Genomic DNA, 15,690 nt, shown 5'->3' with positions numbered 1-15,690 from the left:
TGACCCAGTACTCAGTCTAGAGTTACTGAATTTCATTAAATCAGTACGGCGTCCACCGTTAGATGTGCTGTCATTCTGTGCATTACTAAGAAGGAAAAAACTGTCAGTTAAACTGACCAGTGCTTCAGAGGTGTTAATGTTTGAGGAATTGTGCGTATTAGAATCGGTGAAACGTGGTATGTTTGGGAATGTAAGCAAAAACATTGGCTTAAGGCACATAGCAGCATAATTAAGATCCCAGTCATAGCGTTTACCATCCTTCCTGTCTACAACATTTTATACATCCAAAATAAGTATTCTGTGTTGGGATAAATGTTTTAAGTGGATTTGTTCCTGAATTTCAGAGTTCCCTGAGACTTGGCCAAATTTGTTGTATATGAAGATATTCTTCATAGAATCCTTTACATCTTTTTTTTAGCTATCCAGTAACTTTAAATTGATGTCATTTTGGACATAATTTGGCAATATTTATTAAAAGCCTTAAAAATATTTCACCCTTTGACCCTTTGGTCCATGGCTGATATGTATAACCTAAGGGGTTAATGCTGAATGTAGAAAGCCTATATGCACATAAACGTTCATGGCAGCATTATTTATCCTAATAACAATCAGTAACAACGTAAGTGCCCAAGAGTAGAAAATAATCACTTGTTCTGCAGTTATTAAAACCACATTTGTGAAGAGTTTGAAACATAAAATAAATATCTGTGTACAAAGAATAAGTGGCAGACACAGGATGTAGAGTATGTTCCCATTAAATAATGTGGAAAATGCATAAGAAAAAAAGCTAGAAAGAACTATACCAAGCTACCAGGCTTCCCTGGTGGCGCAGTGGTTAAGAATCCGCCTGCCAATGCAGGGGACACTGGTTCAAGCCCTGGTCCGGGAAGATCCCACATGCCGCGGAGCAACTAAGCCCGTGTGCCACAACTACTGAGCCTGTGCTCTAGAGCCCACGAGCCACAACTGCTGAACCCACATGCCACAACTACTGAAGTCCGCACGCCTAGAGCTCGTGCTTCCCAACAAGAGAAGCCACCACAATGAGAAGTGCACACACCGCAACGAAGAGTAGCCTCCGCTCACTGCAACTAGAGAGAAAGCCCACGTGCAGCAACGAAGTCCCAATGCAGCCAAAAATAAATTAATTAAATAAATAAATTTAAAAAAAGAAAGAAAGAAAGAAATATACCAAGCTACCAGAAATTGGTTGATTGGGTAGTAAGGTATGAATTTTTAAAAATATTTTTCTACTTTTTTGTGTTTTCCAAATACACTATAATAGTATTTTTTTTAATAAAAAACAAGGTGATTTTTAAGAGATACCCAGGTTCTTGATAGCTCTAGCTTTGACAGTTTCCATACTCATATTCTCACTCCTTTTCAACCAGTTTTGCTTTTATCTGAGGGGTGTAAGTCTTCTGGTGATCCCATATTGCCCTGTTTCATATCCTTCTCCAGCCTTCAGGCTTCTATGTGTCCTTCCCAGAACCCACAGTTCCATTCAGTAAAATGCATATGCTATGCCAGAGTCTCACCCAGTCTAGGGTAAATTCTCACCCATTGTCTGCCTAGGAGGGTGAATGGTAGTTAATAGCCAAGGAGGTGAGGATTTGGGCAATTAACTCTGGCTCAGAACTTCAAGATGGTAACTTCTTTTATAGGTGGGTCGGGAATTATGTGTTTCTTGGATATATTACGCTTGAGTGTGTATGAGGGACATGAGGTGTGGGAAAATGAGTATACTTTGCCGAGAGTTTGTAGTGCGGTCTGAACTCACTTATGGAAGCAAGTAGTGAGACTTCCTAAAGAATCTAGGCACAGTTCCTGAGCCCGAGGCTGCTTCCTGCCTGCTAGGCCTTGGCCCCGCCTGCCACTCCTGGAGCAATGTTATTACTCACAAGTTCCCATGGCTTTTCTTGCTCATGAGCTGGTGCAAGTGGCTGGCGACGTGCCTCCTTTTCCCTCGCTTCACCACGGTACAGACTCCTCGGGTGCATTCTGTATATTGTTTCTGCCATCAACTGGGGTCTTCTATGTTAATTATCACTAATAGTGTCATTTCACTGAAAATATCTGTATACCTCGATGTTCCCAAGGATGTTTCCATAATATCGTTGTAGAGAAAATAGGTGAGCTTCAGGGAGGGAGGTAACAAATGTGGTCCTGAGCACTCCCTAAGAGCGCTCATGGCGCTTGGTTGTAGCCAACTTCAAAACAGTCTGTGTGATTGAGGCAAAAGGAGGAGCCGTCCTGGCAAGACACACAGAAATGGGCTGTTGCATGCTCCGCATCTGCTTACACCCTCTGCCCTTGGGGTTGCCAGAGTTGGAATAGTTATTTATTTCCACGCTTTTTTGTGCCACGTAACGTTTTTCTACCACTGCATATATATTATTAATACAATATTCCTTTAATTTTCATCTCATTTCCTATTGATATTATCAGCTAGAGGCCACCTTGTGTGCCTTCACACACACCTGTAGGCAAGATTACATTTAATGAATACTGGATGAGATGAGCGCTTAAATGGGAATTTAACTTTCTTAGACATCCAGAGCAAACAATTCTCCAAGTTTCCTTATAAATGGGAAACTTGTGTGTAAAACTCCCACCCTCTGAAAAAAACATTACTTATCCTTGCCCTTGAGTTTTTGTGGGGTTTGTTTTGTTAACTCTGTTCCAGGGGCAACAGAAGGTGCAGTTACTCTGGAGGAACCCTTAGTTGAGGTTTGTGTGAAACCCTGAAGCCATGAATGTGATTCTGCAATTAAAACCATCAAACAACCTACAACAAGGCCTCCTACTTCCAAGACAACAAAATATATCTGGTTCTAATTACTTCAATAACTAAGACAGCTTTCAGTACACTTGTGGACAGAAAAATAATGAAAGAACAAATAAGCATATGTAGTCACAAAGAATATGAATGATACAGTATTTTTTTTTCAAATTTCAAGTGTTCGAGATTTTGCTCCAAGAAAAATGATCCTGAGCACTTTTGCAGAATATAAAGGTATTAGGAAGCACATGGTTTATTTACTAAAAAAGTAATCACCTTTTTTCTCACTAACACATCCCTGTTTTCTCAGAGAACTGGACACATATTTCCTCCTGTCTGCAATATGACTGTAGGATCTGTGTCCACCTTTAATCCATCAATACTTGACAGCCCACAAGACCAAGTGTGTTCTGTTTTACACATATTTTATGAACTGGTTCTAAAGACTTTAAACAAAAGCCAAAAGCTGTGAGTGAACAGTTTTCTTCTTAAAAAGCAAAAGCTGGGATGAAGGGAGAGGAGCTGTTCTGTGCTCCATGCCCAAGGATTCTGCACCACTCAATGCAAGTGTGAAGTTTAGCCACTGTGTAATTTATCCTGGGTGATTTAATAGGTACAGAGTTATAGTTATGCTGTTATATTTGTCTATGTATTGGTTTCCCGTAGTCATCGACTCTTTACAAAGAAAAGCAGAATCCTCACTCCCTGGGGCAGATGTGCTCTTCAGTAAGTCCTGACATTTATCTTTCGCTCTGAAACATTCACTTCCATCTTCTAATTGCTGGTTTTAATGGAAAGGAAAGGAGCTGTCCAGCTTTTCACTGGGCTTTGTCCTCACAAAGGTCTTTTACTTGAGACTTGGTGTAATCCAGTCAGCTACATGTGTCTTCTGTATATGGAACAGGTTCCCATGCACTAATGTGCTCCATGTGCCTCTGTCCACAGGGCCCCTGTTAGGGAGCCCATGGTTATGTAAAGCTGTTCTCTTTCTGCCCCACCCTCTAAACTGGGTTGTAGCAGATGGTGTTTTACTGATGCTGACTTAGGATGTGTTAAAAGTCATGAGATACAGGTAGCTTGGAGTTAGTTTCCTTTTTGTGATATGTTCTTTATTATACTTGTCGATGTTTACACTGTTCAAGGAAGGCATCTTTGGTCTACGCTTGAGTTAGTTCTGCGGTACTGTCATAGGTATTAATTATGTGCTCCTAGAAAGTGGAAAGACAACTATTTTCTTTCACCAGACTAAAATATAGCTCTAAAATATAGCTCTAGATATAAAATAAAGCCAGTTCATTGTTCACTACATTTCCAAATAATTTTTAAGATATCTGGTTTTGAAACAACTCCCAAATTTTAGAAACTAAAACCAAAAAAAAAAAAAAATGGAAAGAATCAATAATTTTTATCCTAGGGTGTAAAATGTGATATATATGTGGTGGTAGACTGGGCTTGGGTGTAATGGACCTGACTGTAAGGGAGAGAAAAATCCCATGAATCATTTTTATGAAATCCATGAACTCTTTCAACCCTCTAACCTACTAAGTAGTGGTCTTATATTGCAAAAAAATGAGTGCCTCAATTCTGAGCCATTTATTTCCTTCTTACCAGGGGGATCTGGCCTATGGTGGCTCCAAAAGTTTCAGCTAAGAACATCATAAGACTTTGTTGTCTGAAGTGTACCTGTGTGCTTGTTCTGCTTTATGCTTGCGTCACAACTTGAAATTACATATGCGGTTTTTGTTATTTTAAGGCACTCAACCAGAACGCTGAACTAAGGAGTCGGTTGAACAGAATACATTCAGAATCTATTATTTGTGATCAGGTTGTCAGTGTAAATATTATTCCTAGCCCTGATGAGGTAAGACTCATTTTTAATAGATGTAGAATACTTATTTTATAGCACCTAAATCTACTGCCTATTTTTATTTATTTTTTATATAGTTCTTTCACTGCTGATATGATTCCCTGCATAAATATTGTGTTGCTGACAGTTCAGTGTTCTTTGGAGTGAAGGATGTACATGAGCTTGACAGCATTGATTATTGGTGATCCGTTGTCTGTTTTTATTTATTCCTGTGTTCATCTCATGCTACTGAATATTTAGTTTGTATATACTCCAGCTTGTGAATTTTCTCTCACTCTTCATTTGAAATATTTCTTATCATCAGTGGCCCATGAAATGTTGAAAACAAACTCTTTCAGCTGAGAAGGTGCTAAATAAAAGTTTGCTTAAGGTTTGTTTTAAAAGTCCTATCTAAGAAGAGAAGTCACCTGACCTTGCTAAGATACTACTATTAGTGCTGCTACAGTTCCTACTGATGATGATGCTAATAATTAATGGTTAACGCGTGTCAAGTGAATGCTTACTATGTGCTTGGCATTGTGCTAACCCAGTTTATACATGTTATCTCATTTCACACCCCCAACAACTCTCTGAGGTAGGTGCTATTACTCCATTTTTCAGAAGAATTTTTGAAGAAATGGTTAGAGGATAGGAGAACATTCAGTATTTGGGCTAAACTTGAGTGTATAATTCTGTTTATAACCCTTTATAAAATTATTATTTTTAGCCATGAGAATTTATACTTTTCAACAGTAATACATGTAACAAGGTGAGAGTTTTAACTAACACTGAGGCCATATTTGCACCAAAAATGTACATTTTTCTAGAAATCTGTGGGTGCAAGTGTTCTGCCATCTAACTGCTTAGGAAATACCATCCCCAGACAGCTTCTCTTTGATGTAAGTTACCCACCCCGCGTCCATCCACCTCCATGGGTCCTGTGATCTCTGATGACACTTATGCCTACTCAACTGCCCAGAATCTAGAGGTATTTCTAAAATTTTGTCATTCAAAAATTAGTCAACCATCTCAGTTTGAATTTTCTTTGCAACTTGAAATGTGTACTAGAATATATATATTTTAGTTCTCTTACATATTTTTCTGATTGAAACTTAAATTGTATCCTTGAAAACAATATTATTACTTACTGAATAAAAATGCAATTTGAAATAAGGTTCAATACTCTAATCATATGTTTCATTGGATAAAATTCATGATCAAACTGGAAAATGACTTTTATATATTCCGTCTCAAAAATTAGTCTTCTAGACTGTTTTCTTAGCATATCTCTAGTGGTTTCTACAGATACTGCTTGAGGTGTAGTATACTGGTTAGAATATGGCTAGTTAATGACAAGCCTAAGCATGTGACAAGGAACTTGTCTCCACAGTCAATTCAGAGTATTGATAGGGGCTCAACCTGTTACATTCCACTTAATATTAATTGAGCATAGATTTAAAATCAACTCACCTTTCAGCTGCACCTTTTGGATTCTTTAGGCATATTGGAAGGAAACTTATGCAGTGGTCATTACTCAGTTGCAAGTGAAAATTAGCTGTGGTCACCACTTTTTTAACATATAGTATGAATTTTTCTAGAAATCTGGCTAGTACGTCATGGTCTCATTTGAACAAATAGCCATTCTTACAGGGAAGAAAAGGATTACACCATCTGCTTTTCTCTTCTGTAGGCTGGTGAGCAAATCCATGTCAGTCTCCCCCTGTCACAGCAAGTAGCCAATGAGAGCCGCCTCTCCATGTCGGAGTCTGTCTCTGAGTTCTTCGATGCCCAAGAAGTGCTCCTCTCTGCAAGCTCATCAGAGAATGAGGTAAGGTTCCTTGATGCATCAACCCTAACTGCTTCTGGCCATGAGTTTCGGTTAAAGAAAGTAAGACTGTGGAACTTTTTTTAAAAAAAATATTATAGTAAGATGTCCAAATAGTAGCAAAGCCAAAAGCATGCAAACTATATGGTTTCCATTTACTGAGCCCTTAACACTGGGCACCAACTCAATAGTCACAAATTTGATGAATGAAAAGAAAGAATCAAGATTTATTCTGACTTACCTGTACAGTTCATATTTCAGGGTAAACAAATAGTTGATAACAGACTCCTTTATAGAAGGAGACTAGCTAATAAATACATTAAGCGTGAGAAAATAAGAAAATTACCATTCATGTTTGTACAGACACACACACACATCCATACACATCTTTACCAGAGACAAGAATTTGAACTTAGAAGGATAATGTCTAGCACATATCTAGTTGGCTAATTATCATTTTTGGAGGTTACCACTGGCTACCATAAAAGCGTTATTGGATTGCTTGTCATGCTCGTGAATCTTGACAAGGTCTTGGAAACAAGAAATCTCTTCCTTGGTCAGGTTGCAGAAATTCTTTTACTGAAATTTAGTCAAGTACACTTAGAATTTTTTTTTTTTCTTTTTTGGCATGGGAGAAGCAGCCAAAACTCTTTCCCACACAGTTGTTTAAGAATTTTGCTATTTGAGATTGCAAATCTGTACTGCATTTTTACAAAAAGGAGATGAAATAGTTGCTCAGTGTTATTTCCATATGCATGGAAAATAGATTGAAAGGAAAAATCCTGACAATTAGTAGTAGTTCTTTTTGTATGTTTGGAAGTATGAGTGATTTTAGAAACAAAAATAAGTGGAAAATAGAAAGAGTGAACACATCACTTTTCTAATGGAGAAAAGCTAAAACAGAATTCTTGTATCAGGTACTGAATTTGTTACCACATCAAGCTAGGCACTTGCCTCTCAGATTCCAAGTCATACATTAAAAGATTCACAGAAACTCCCATTCACAAGACAGAGAACTAGTTTAATGCTAGTTCTACATGCTACCGGCATTTTTTTTCTCTGACGCTCCCTTTTCTGGGCTTCCATTGCTGACCCAGTTCTTTGTCCTTATTCAAGCAGACAAACTTAACTATACATTATCTGGGCTTTGACCCATCATCTGATAAGTTTATAGCATAGCCCTATGAGAGCAACCTAATTTCCCTATTTCTAGTTCTTGGGGTCACATTCAACTGGGCACCCAGTTGCCACTTGCACCAGCCACTGGCAATGCTGAAATGAGGATGTGAAGCAGGTTACATGCATGAGTCCAAGCAAGAGGGTGGTGCTACCCCCGTGAAAGAAGAGTGGACCAAGTGGCCGATAGAGGGGCAAGGTAGTAGATGACAGAGGCGTGTAGAGTTGATATACTCACTTTAAGGCATTGTGAGTTTATCAGACCTCCCAGTGGAGTTATCTGGCAACCTGTTGGATATTCAGGTCTACAGCTCAGGGAGAAAGCAGGTCTAAAGAGAGAGCAAGAGTCAGCTCAGGATCCACCCAACCACCTGCCTGTGAGACATTGCCACCTCGGTGCTCCACAGACTGTCTAATTCAGCATGTCCAAGTGAATTAATCAGCAGCCCCCTTACACACATGCACACACACACCCCCCAAGGGGAAAAACTCAAACTTAACCCATACTTCTCATATTGCTTTTCTAAGTGCTTTTCTCCCCAGTTGTTCACATCAAATACCTGAGTTGCCTCAGTATTTCCCTTCACTACCACCCATCACCCATGTTGATTTACTCATCGGGTTCTGTAACTTCTGTCACCTAAATACTCTCAGATACATATAATTTCCTAAAGCTTCACTGCTGCTACTGCAATTCAATCCTTCATCAGCTCCCCACCTAAATTACCCTGTCAGTCTCCATAACTAGTTTTCCTGCCTCCTTTATTGCCTCCTCGAATCCATTTTCCACTGGGCAGCCTGGCTAATCTTTCCAAAATGCAAATCTGATGATGTCCCTATTCCCCAGTGTCCAATATAAACTCCTTAGCTATCGTACAAAGACTCATAATCTGGTCTCTGCTCTCAGCTGCAGCTTCTTGCAGCCTCTCTTCTGGTGCCTTCCAGAGGCCAATGGAGTGCTTCCTGCAGTTGTCAATTTGCTCCAGACACCCCTTGTCTGTTGCTGAAATAAGAAAAGTGACTCTCTCCTACAACCCACACTGGAAAGAACTAAGCTATACATCTATTCTTTGTGACTGGATCTTACAGGTTTTCATAAAATGTCTGTGTTTTACTTAAATCTTTCCCCTTTATCACAACACTCAGTCTTAAGTATTTGAAGAAGCTAGACCAGGAGATAAACCCAAGTGACAGGCACCTCCATGTTCTCAAGGTTGCTCTTCCCCTTAGGCTAAGACTTTGTTCCTGAGGCAACCTCATCTGCCCAAGTTTCCAAGTTCCCTTGTGATGAGATGCCCCCAGAAGGCTCCTTGAGTCTCTGGACAACAGACTTGGCAAGCCCACCTGGTTAGTTTACTGCACATGTGAGAATCCTAGTAGCCGCTGCAGGATGGGCTCAACTGCATATTCTGCATGACAGCTGCCAAAGGCTCTTGGGCCTCTGCATTGCCGCCCACCCTGGCTGAACACTTCAGCGCCACGCGGTCAAATCGCTCACTCACTTCAGTCTACTCAAAAGTCACCTTCTGAGAAGCCTACCCTGGATGCCCTACCTACAATGTAGAGCTACCATTTCCTCCTCACCCCTGACCTTTCACATGCCTCTTCCCTTCTGATTTTTTTTCCATAATGCTCATCACTATCCAACAAAATATATATTTCGTATGTTTATTGTGTGTCTCCCCCCACTAGAGCGAGGGCAGAGATTTCACCACTCTGTTCCCAGCACTAGAACATTCTGGTGAACCAGGAACTCAGTAAATATTTGCTAACTGAATGAAGGAAAGAATGCTTATAGCTCATTACATATGATTAATCGGAGAACCATCTGGGCCTTAGCTGTCTTACATTAACATTTTCCATAACTGAGAGAAAAATCTTTATGTGCTTCACTTAATGAATGCGCAACCACTTTAAAAAAAAAGTTCTTCTCACTTCCAGAATGATCTACTTCCTTGCCTTTTAAACTTGCCTTTTAAACTTGTTTCTGCAATGCTGCATGCCTGGTCGCAGTTAGAAAAAAATATTTCCTGAACTCTCTTGAATCCCAAACCTCTTAAAGAGAAATATTTGGCTCCAAGACTTCTTGAGCATGGGAGAGAAAACTAATATATATTAACTGCTTCAGTATAATATGGCAGAGCCTTAACTGTATATACAGGACAATGTGAGTGGACCATAGCCAGACTGCCCGGCCTTAGCTACTGCTCACACATACGATAATATAGATCTTATTCAGGGCCCACTGTCATTGTAGAGCTCTTTTATATTCTACATGGAACTTTCTACATGGGCATGGATATTGGACTATTTCTATCATATATTAGTTTGGGTGAAATTAGAAATTGAAGAGGACTAGACTGTTTATAGCTTCTAAATGTTCATGTAATAAACATGCATGCAACATGAATTAGGTTCAGGCAGGCCTTTGTCTTCTCTTAACATAATTGGATGTGATTAGCTTTTTTCAGAGAAATCACATGGAAGAGTTTGATTTACCTTTTATTTCTATCAAGGTTTAGAATGTGGCTTTCATGGGCCTAAAGGCTTAGCCTTCCATTTAGTTGCAGTCAATGAGAACTGGAAGCCAGCTGCAGTGGGAAAATACAAATGAGAAAAAGACTTTATTCTCAATTTGCTATCTTTATAGCATTGCTCAGGGCGCAAAAGCAAAACTATCATTATTCATTTACGCAAAATCATTCTGAGTATAACTCTATCTCCCTAAATATATGAATTCTCCCCAACTCTATTAAAAACATCAGCAATAAATCCAGAAACCTTAAAGGCAAAGGCTGATGGTTTTTATTACATACAAATTTAAAACTTTTACATGGCCAAAAAGAGTGGCATAAACAAATTAAAAAATAAATTGCAAACTAGAAAAAAATGCAGTGTATATGACAAGCTGAAAAATGTGTGAAAGATAAGACAGCAGTTTCACTAAAGATGAAATTCAAACTAGAGATCTTTTATGTGTGTTAGGTAGATACATACTAATATAGATTGATAATGTATAGTGTTTAAGTGGGTGTGAGAGATGGATGCTCTCATATACTGATGATGAGAACGATGTAATACAGTACAGTCTTCTAGGAGAGCAATTTGGCAACATACAGCTAAAGCCTAAAAGAGACTCATTTGACCCAGCAATTTCGCTTCTGGGAATAAATCTTAATGAAATTGCCAGACAGATTCACAGAAATATGTTTACAAGGATGTTCATCCAAGTATTGTCTGTAAGTAATAAAAAATTGGAAGCCACGTGAATGCTGGTTAAGTTCCTTATGTTATATAACTGTCTAATGAAATACGTTGCCATTCCAAGTAAGGATGAAGAGCTATATTTATAAGAATGGAAGTATATTCAGAACACTATAAAATAGTATGTAAAACAATCCCCTTTTTCAGTATCTAAAGATAAACGTATCAGTGTGTTTACATAGGCATTTTGAAATTGGGGGTAGTACCTATGAAATGTTGAAAGTGATTTCTTTTAGGTCATAGAATGGATGATTTTCATATCATCTGTTTAGCTTCATGTAATTTCTAACTTTTTACGATAAGAATGTTTGTTTTTATGTTCAGAAAAATTAACAGCATATTTCCATTTTGAAGATAGTAAATAAGTATCAACAGCTTTCTTGCCTATAGTAGAAACATTGGTTTTCCCATTCCTCTGAATGGCTCTACAGTACTTCTCTGTTTTCTTATCTGCTCTGTCTCTAAATCCCCTTAGTACATATGTTGCCCCTTAATTTTATTCTTTTTTTTTTTTTTTTTTGCCTGTGCTGGGCCTTTGTTGTGGTGTGCGGGCTTCTCTAGTTGCAGCACGCAGTCTCTAGAGCACATGGGCTCGGTAGTTGCAGTGCGCGTGCTTAGTTACAGTATGTGGGATCTTAGTTCCCTGACCAGAGATCAGACCCAGGCCGCCTGCACTGGGAGCACGGAGTCTTAACCACTGGACCACCAAGGAAGTCCCTGCCCCTTAATTTTATTCTTATGTGAATTTTGGTTTCATTTTAGTTCCATGTTTCTCTCACGTAGAGAATGGCTTAGTTCTCGATTTCTCCCTGTCCCTAAATCTTTCTCCCCTGCCCCCAGATAATCTGCCAGATTTTGTCCGTATACTTCAGATGTGGTTCCCAAATGCAGTTTTACTACTTGATCCTTACTGTGGCCATCTTAGTGTTACTGGTCAGTATTTCTTACCCAGATCTATGTAGGATCCTATTGTCTGGCCTCCCTAGGGAAAGCTGCTGAGTATCTTCCTGAGAATTAAATATGACTCTGTCATTTCCTTGCATTTAATAACTCATATGATTATATTGTGAACCCTTTATGTTGACATGAAAAACCCTTCACAGTCGGACCTCATCTCGTTCACCCTGTCCTCTGTTACAGCCACTCGACTTCTTAGCACTCCTAGAATAAATGTTTCTCTCATGGTCCTTGCTGTTGCACACTATCCCTTCTTCTTGTGCTTCTCCCCCTTCTAACAACTGGGCAACTCCTGCATCCTCCAACACCCAGTTCAAATACTACTTCCTCCGGGCAGCCTGTCCTGACTCCTCTAGGGGGATCCATAGGGCCTCCTTTTTTTGCACATTCTTACTGTGTTGAATTGAAACATTTCTGGTTATGCGCTGGCCTCCCCCAGCGTCTCAGCCCAACTAAGACAGAAAGCTACTTAAAGACAGGGCTGCTTTCTGGCAATCCTACATTCTGGCTCATGGGGGACCCTCAGGTGTTCATTGCACATATGCCACATACAGTTCCCACTGTGACCTCCGCTTCTCATTTGGGCAATATCCTGTTGTTTTTCATTGTTTGATTTTTCTGAACTTTCAAGACTGAATGAGAGTTCTGATCCTTTCTACTTTCTTCCCTTCCTTAGGCTTCAGATGATGAGTCTTACATCAGTGATGTGAGTGATAATATATCTGAAGACAACACCAGTGTTGCAGACAACATTTCTCGGCAAAGTATGCATCCTTTGAGCTTCCAGGTGGTTCTATCTACATGCCAAGTTACAATGCTGATGATTCAATGAACAATCATTTTGACCCCATAGCTAATTTTTCCTTTTGCAGCTGATCAATAAATTGTTACTCATATAATCTGGTGAGGTAAATGGTTGAAAATTTTGTTAGGTAGATGGTTAAAAGAAAAAGTTTAAATATCGTATATTAACGCATATATATGGAACCTAGAAAAATGGTACAGATGAACCGGTTTGCAGGGCAGAAGTTGAGACACAGATGTAGAGAACAAACGTATGGACACCAAGGGGGGAAAGCGGCGGGGGGGTCGGGGTGGGGGTGTGATGAATTGGGAGGTTGGGATTGACATGTATACACTGATGTGTATAAAATGGATGACTAATAAGAACCTGCTGTATAAAAATATAAATAAAATAAAATTCAAAAATTAAATAATAATAATAATAAAAGACATACAGAAAAAAAGAAAAAGTTTAGTTCTTGGGCAAACCAAAATTTTATGTCCTTCGTATTAAATATATTTAATTTTTAGAAGTTTGACTTGTCTTTTATTGTGTAATACTTAAGTATATTTAACACTTTGTTTAAAAAACTGTACATTGATGTTTTGTGCATTTATCAGCAACCTTGTATTGAAATAATTCTCTTCCCTCTTGAGAGAGTATAATGAAGCCTTAAGAAATGTATCACAATCAGAATTATTTGAAAGGGTTCCTACCCTCCCAGGTTCTGGGAAATAAGAAAAGCAAGATCTCTTGCACTGTGATTCTCCTCTTTCTCCCTCTTCCAGTCTTGAACGGGGAGCTTACAGGAGGAGCCTTCCGAAACGGACGTCGAGCACGCCTGCCAGCTCCCTGTCCCGACACCAGTAACATTAACCTATGGAATATCTTGAGGAACAACATTGGTAAAGACCTGTCTAAAGTCTCCATGCCTGTGGAGCTAAACGAGCCACTCAACACTCTGCAGCATCTCTGCGAGGAAATGGAGTATAGTGAGCTTCTGGACAAGGCTTCGGAAACGGACAGTCCCTATGAGCGCATGGTAATAAATAACAGAGCAGCGCCCTTTGGAGATTTGCCAACCCTAGACCTGGGCTAAGGCAGAATTCATTATGATAGCATATTTGGTTGTTGCCTAATACTCTCACCACATAGGTAAGAGGAATCCATTGCATAAACCAGGCAGGGCCAAAAAGATCCAGATACCTCTACTGAAAGATACACACCTTGTGACTTATTCTTGGTTCTGGGTGGTTCTAAAGTTAGAATGTAAAGGTATCGCCCTCCTCACAGGTTTAAGACATGCCTAGCCTTGCTTTATCAGCTTTTCCTGAATGCCAGGGGAGCCCATTTGTTCAGGAACTTAGGTCTGAGAAAGTAACCTCCTGTTTGTTCTTTGCCCTGGCCTCTACTCCATGTGATTGTGGAAAACTTGACCTGCCCTCTGAAAAGCACCACCAGCCACAACCCTCCTGCTAAGATTGTGCAAATGGCATAACCTATACACTGGCTTTCAGAACCTTTGAACTCTGTGATACTCAGGAAGTTGGACAGACAGATAAATGAAGAATATTTGGCTTCAGTTGTCTGCTGGTTCCCATGAAGAGAGTTTAACCTCATTTTCAATTATCTTTTTTTCCCTATGAGTATATGAAGAGTGTGTGCAAAAAATAGAAAATGCAGATGCCGTCAAATGAGCACCCACTGATGGGGATGTATAAAATCTAGAGGAATAAGAGACAAGCAGACCTGGAAGTAGTCTCTCCTATATTATTTTCCTTTCTTAAATGTTTTAACAGGTTCTTATTGCTGCATTTGCAGTTTCAGGATATTGCTCCACCTATTTCAGAGCAGGAAGTAAGCCATTCAACCCTGTCCTTGGGGAGACTTATGAATGCATTAGAGAGGACAAAGGATTCCGTTTTTTCTCAGAACAGGTAAGTCCCACTGGACTCAGTGAGTTTCTGTATAGAAACTGTAGGAGTGCTGTTTGATGATGAAAATAGCTTTTTGATAAACATCTGATTGATATGGGTTATAATACTAATTAACAGAAAATTCACTTAGCCTATCTATATAACTACAACTTCTAAATGTGTTTAAGCATGAAGTTGTAAAAGTTAAAGATTCAGTAATTTACTTATACATTTTGAGAATAATTCACTAATAGAGATGGATGAGTTGAGTAGTTTTTATTTGGGGGTAGCCAATATACGTTGTAAAAAATTATCATTTATGCAAGTTTTAACACTGATGTCATTTTTTGTTTTTAATTCCCAGGTTAGCCATCATCCACCCATTTCTGCCTGTCACTGTGAATCCAAGAATTTTGTGTTTTGGCAAGGTTTGTATTTCAATTACCACTTCAAAATCCAATTGATGAGCCTATGAGAAAGTTTCTAGTTTCCAAAGTACTCAGTTTAGATTTCTACTTTTAGAACTCAGAGAATATTGGTAGTTGGTGTGGAGTTCAGTTTGAGAAATTAGATTTCTTGATGTAAAGATGGAACCATGTCATCTAGGAGATGGGATTATTTATTTAGGAAGCAAAGCCCTATGGGACAGCAGAGCTCTATGCTGACTATGCCAACTCAGGGCTATTTCCTTACCTCATTCAACTCATTGTCTGCATCTTTAGCACGGAGGTTGTATCTGCTGGCTTCTTGCTTCTTGAGGGTGTGCAAAGAGATCTTAATCCTCAAAGAAGGCTCTAGAACACGTTGTATGTGGTCACAGTCTATTTAGGTATATATACATTGCAGTGATTTCTGGTCTTTTAACTCACTGAGGCTTGGGGGTTTGGAATGAAGTCTCTACTAAATCAATACCCATTGTTCGATTAGAATGTTGCAAACTCGCCTAGAATAAAAAGTTTCAAAACCCCTCTAGAAAGAAAAATATATATATATAAATTTACCACTAAGTGTGAATAGTTCCCTCACATTCAGGGGAGGTCCAAAGGGTCCTTCACTGATCGCAGTATGACTCTTCTTACATGTACTTCCTCAACCTAAAAAGGATATAAAATGATAGAGCAGCACTGTGACTGTACTTTA

The 15,690-nt window shown here is 39.2% G+C and overlaps 1 protein-coding gene across 3 annotated transcripts in view; it reads left to right on the top strand.

Moving 5' to 3' along the window:
• The window catches only part of OSBPL6 (oxysterol binding protein like 6), a 212,496-nt gene that overhangs the window by 182,524 nt on the left and 14,282 nt on the right, over positions 1–15,690 (top strand). For all 3 annotated transcript variants that reach the window (XM_060016526.1, XM_060016524.1, XM_060016523.1), the window contains 6 exons: positions 4,536–4,643; positions 6,319–6,456; positions 12,527–12,614; positions 13,423–13,676; positions 14,434–14,571; positions 14,915–14,978. In XM_060016526.1, coding sequence (XP_059872509.1) covers positions 4,536–4,643; positions 6,319–6,456; positions 12,527–12,614; positions 13,423–13,676; positions 14,434–14,571; positions 14,915–14,978 — 790 coding nt within the window. The remainder of the gene's footprint in view (positions 1–4,535; positions 4,644–6,318; positions 6,457–12,526; positions 12,615–13,422; positions 13,677–14,433; positions 14,572–14,914; positions 14,979–15,690) is intronic.

This window comes from Delphinus delphis, chromosome 7 (genome assembly GCF_949987515.2).
Source record: "Delphinus delphis chromosome 7, mDelDel1.2, whole genome shotgun sequence".
Taxonomy (NCBI): domain Eukaryota; kingdom Metazoa; phylum Chordata; class Mammalia; order Artiodactyla; family Delphinidae; genus Delphinus; species Delphinus delphis.
This window is presented reverse-complemented; position numbering and strand designations above follow the sequence as displayed.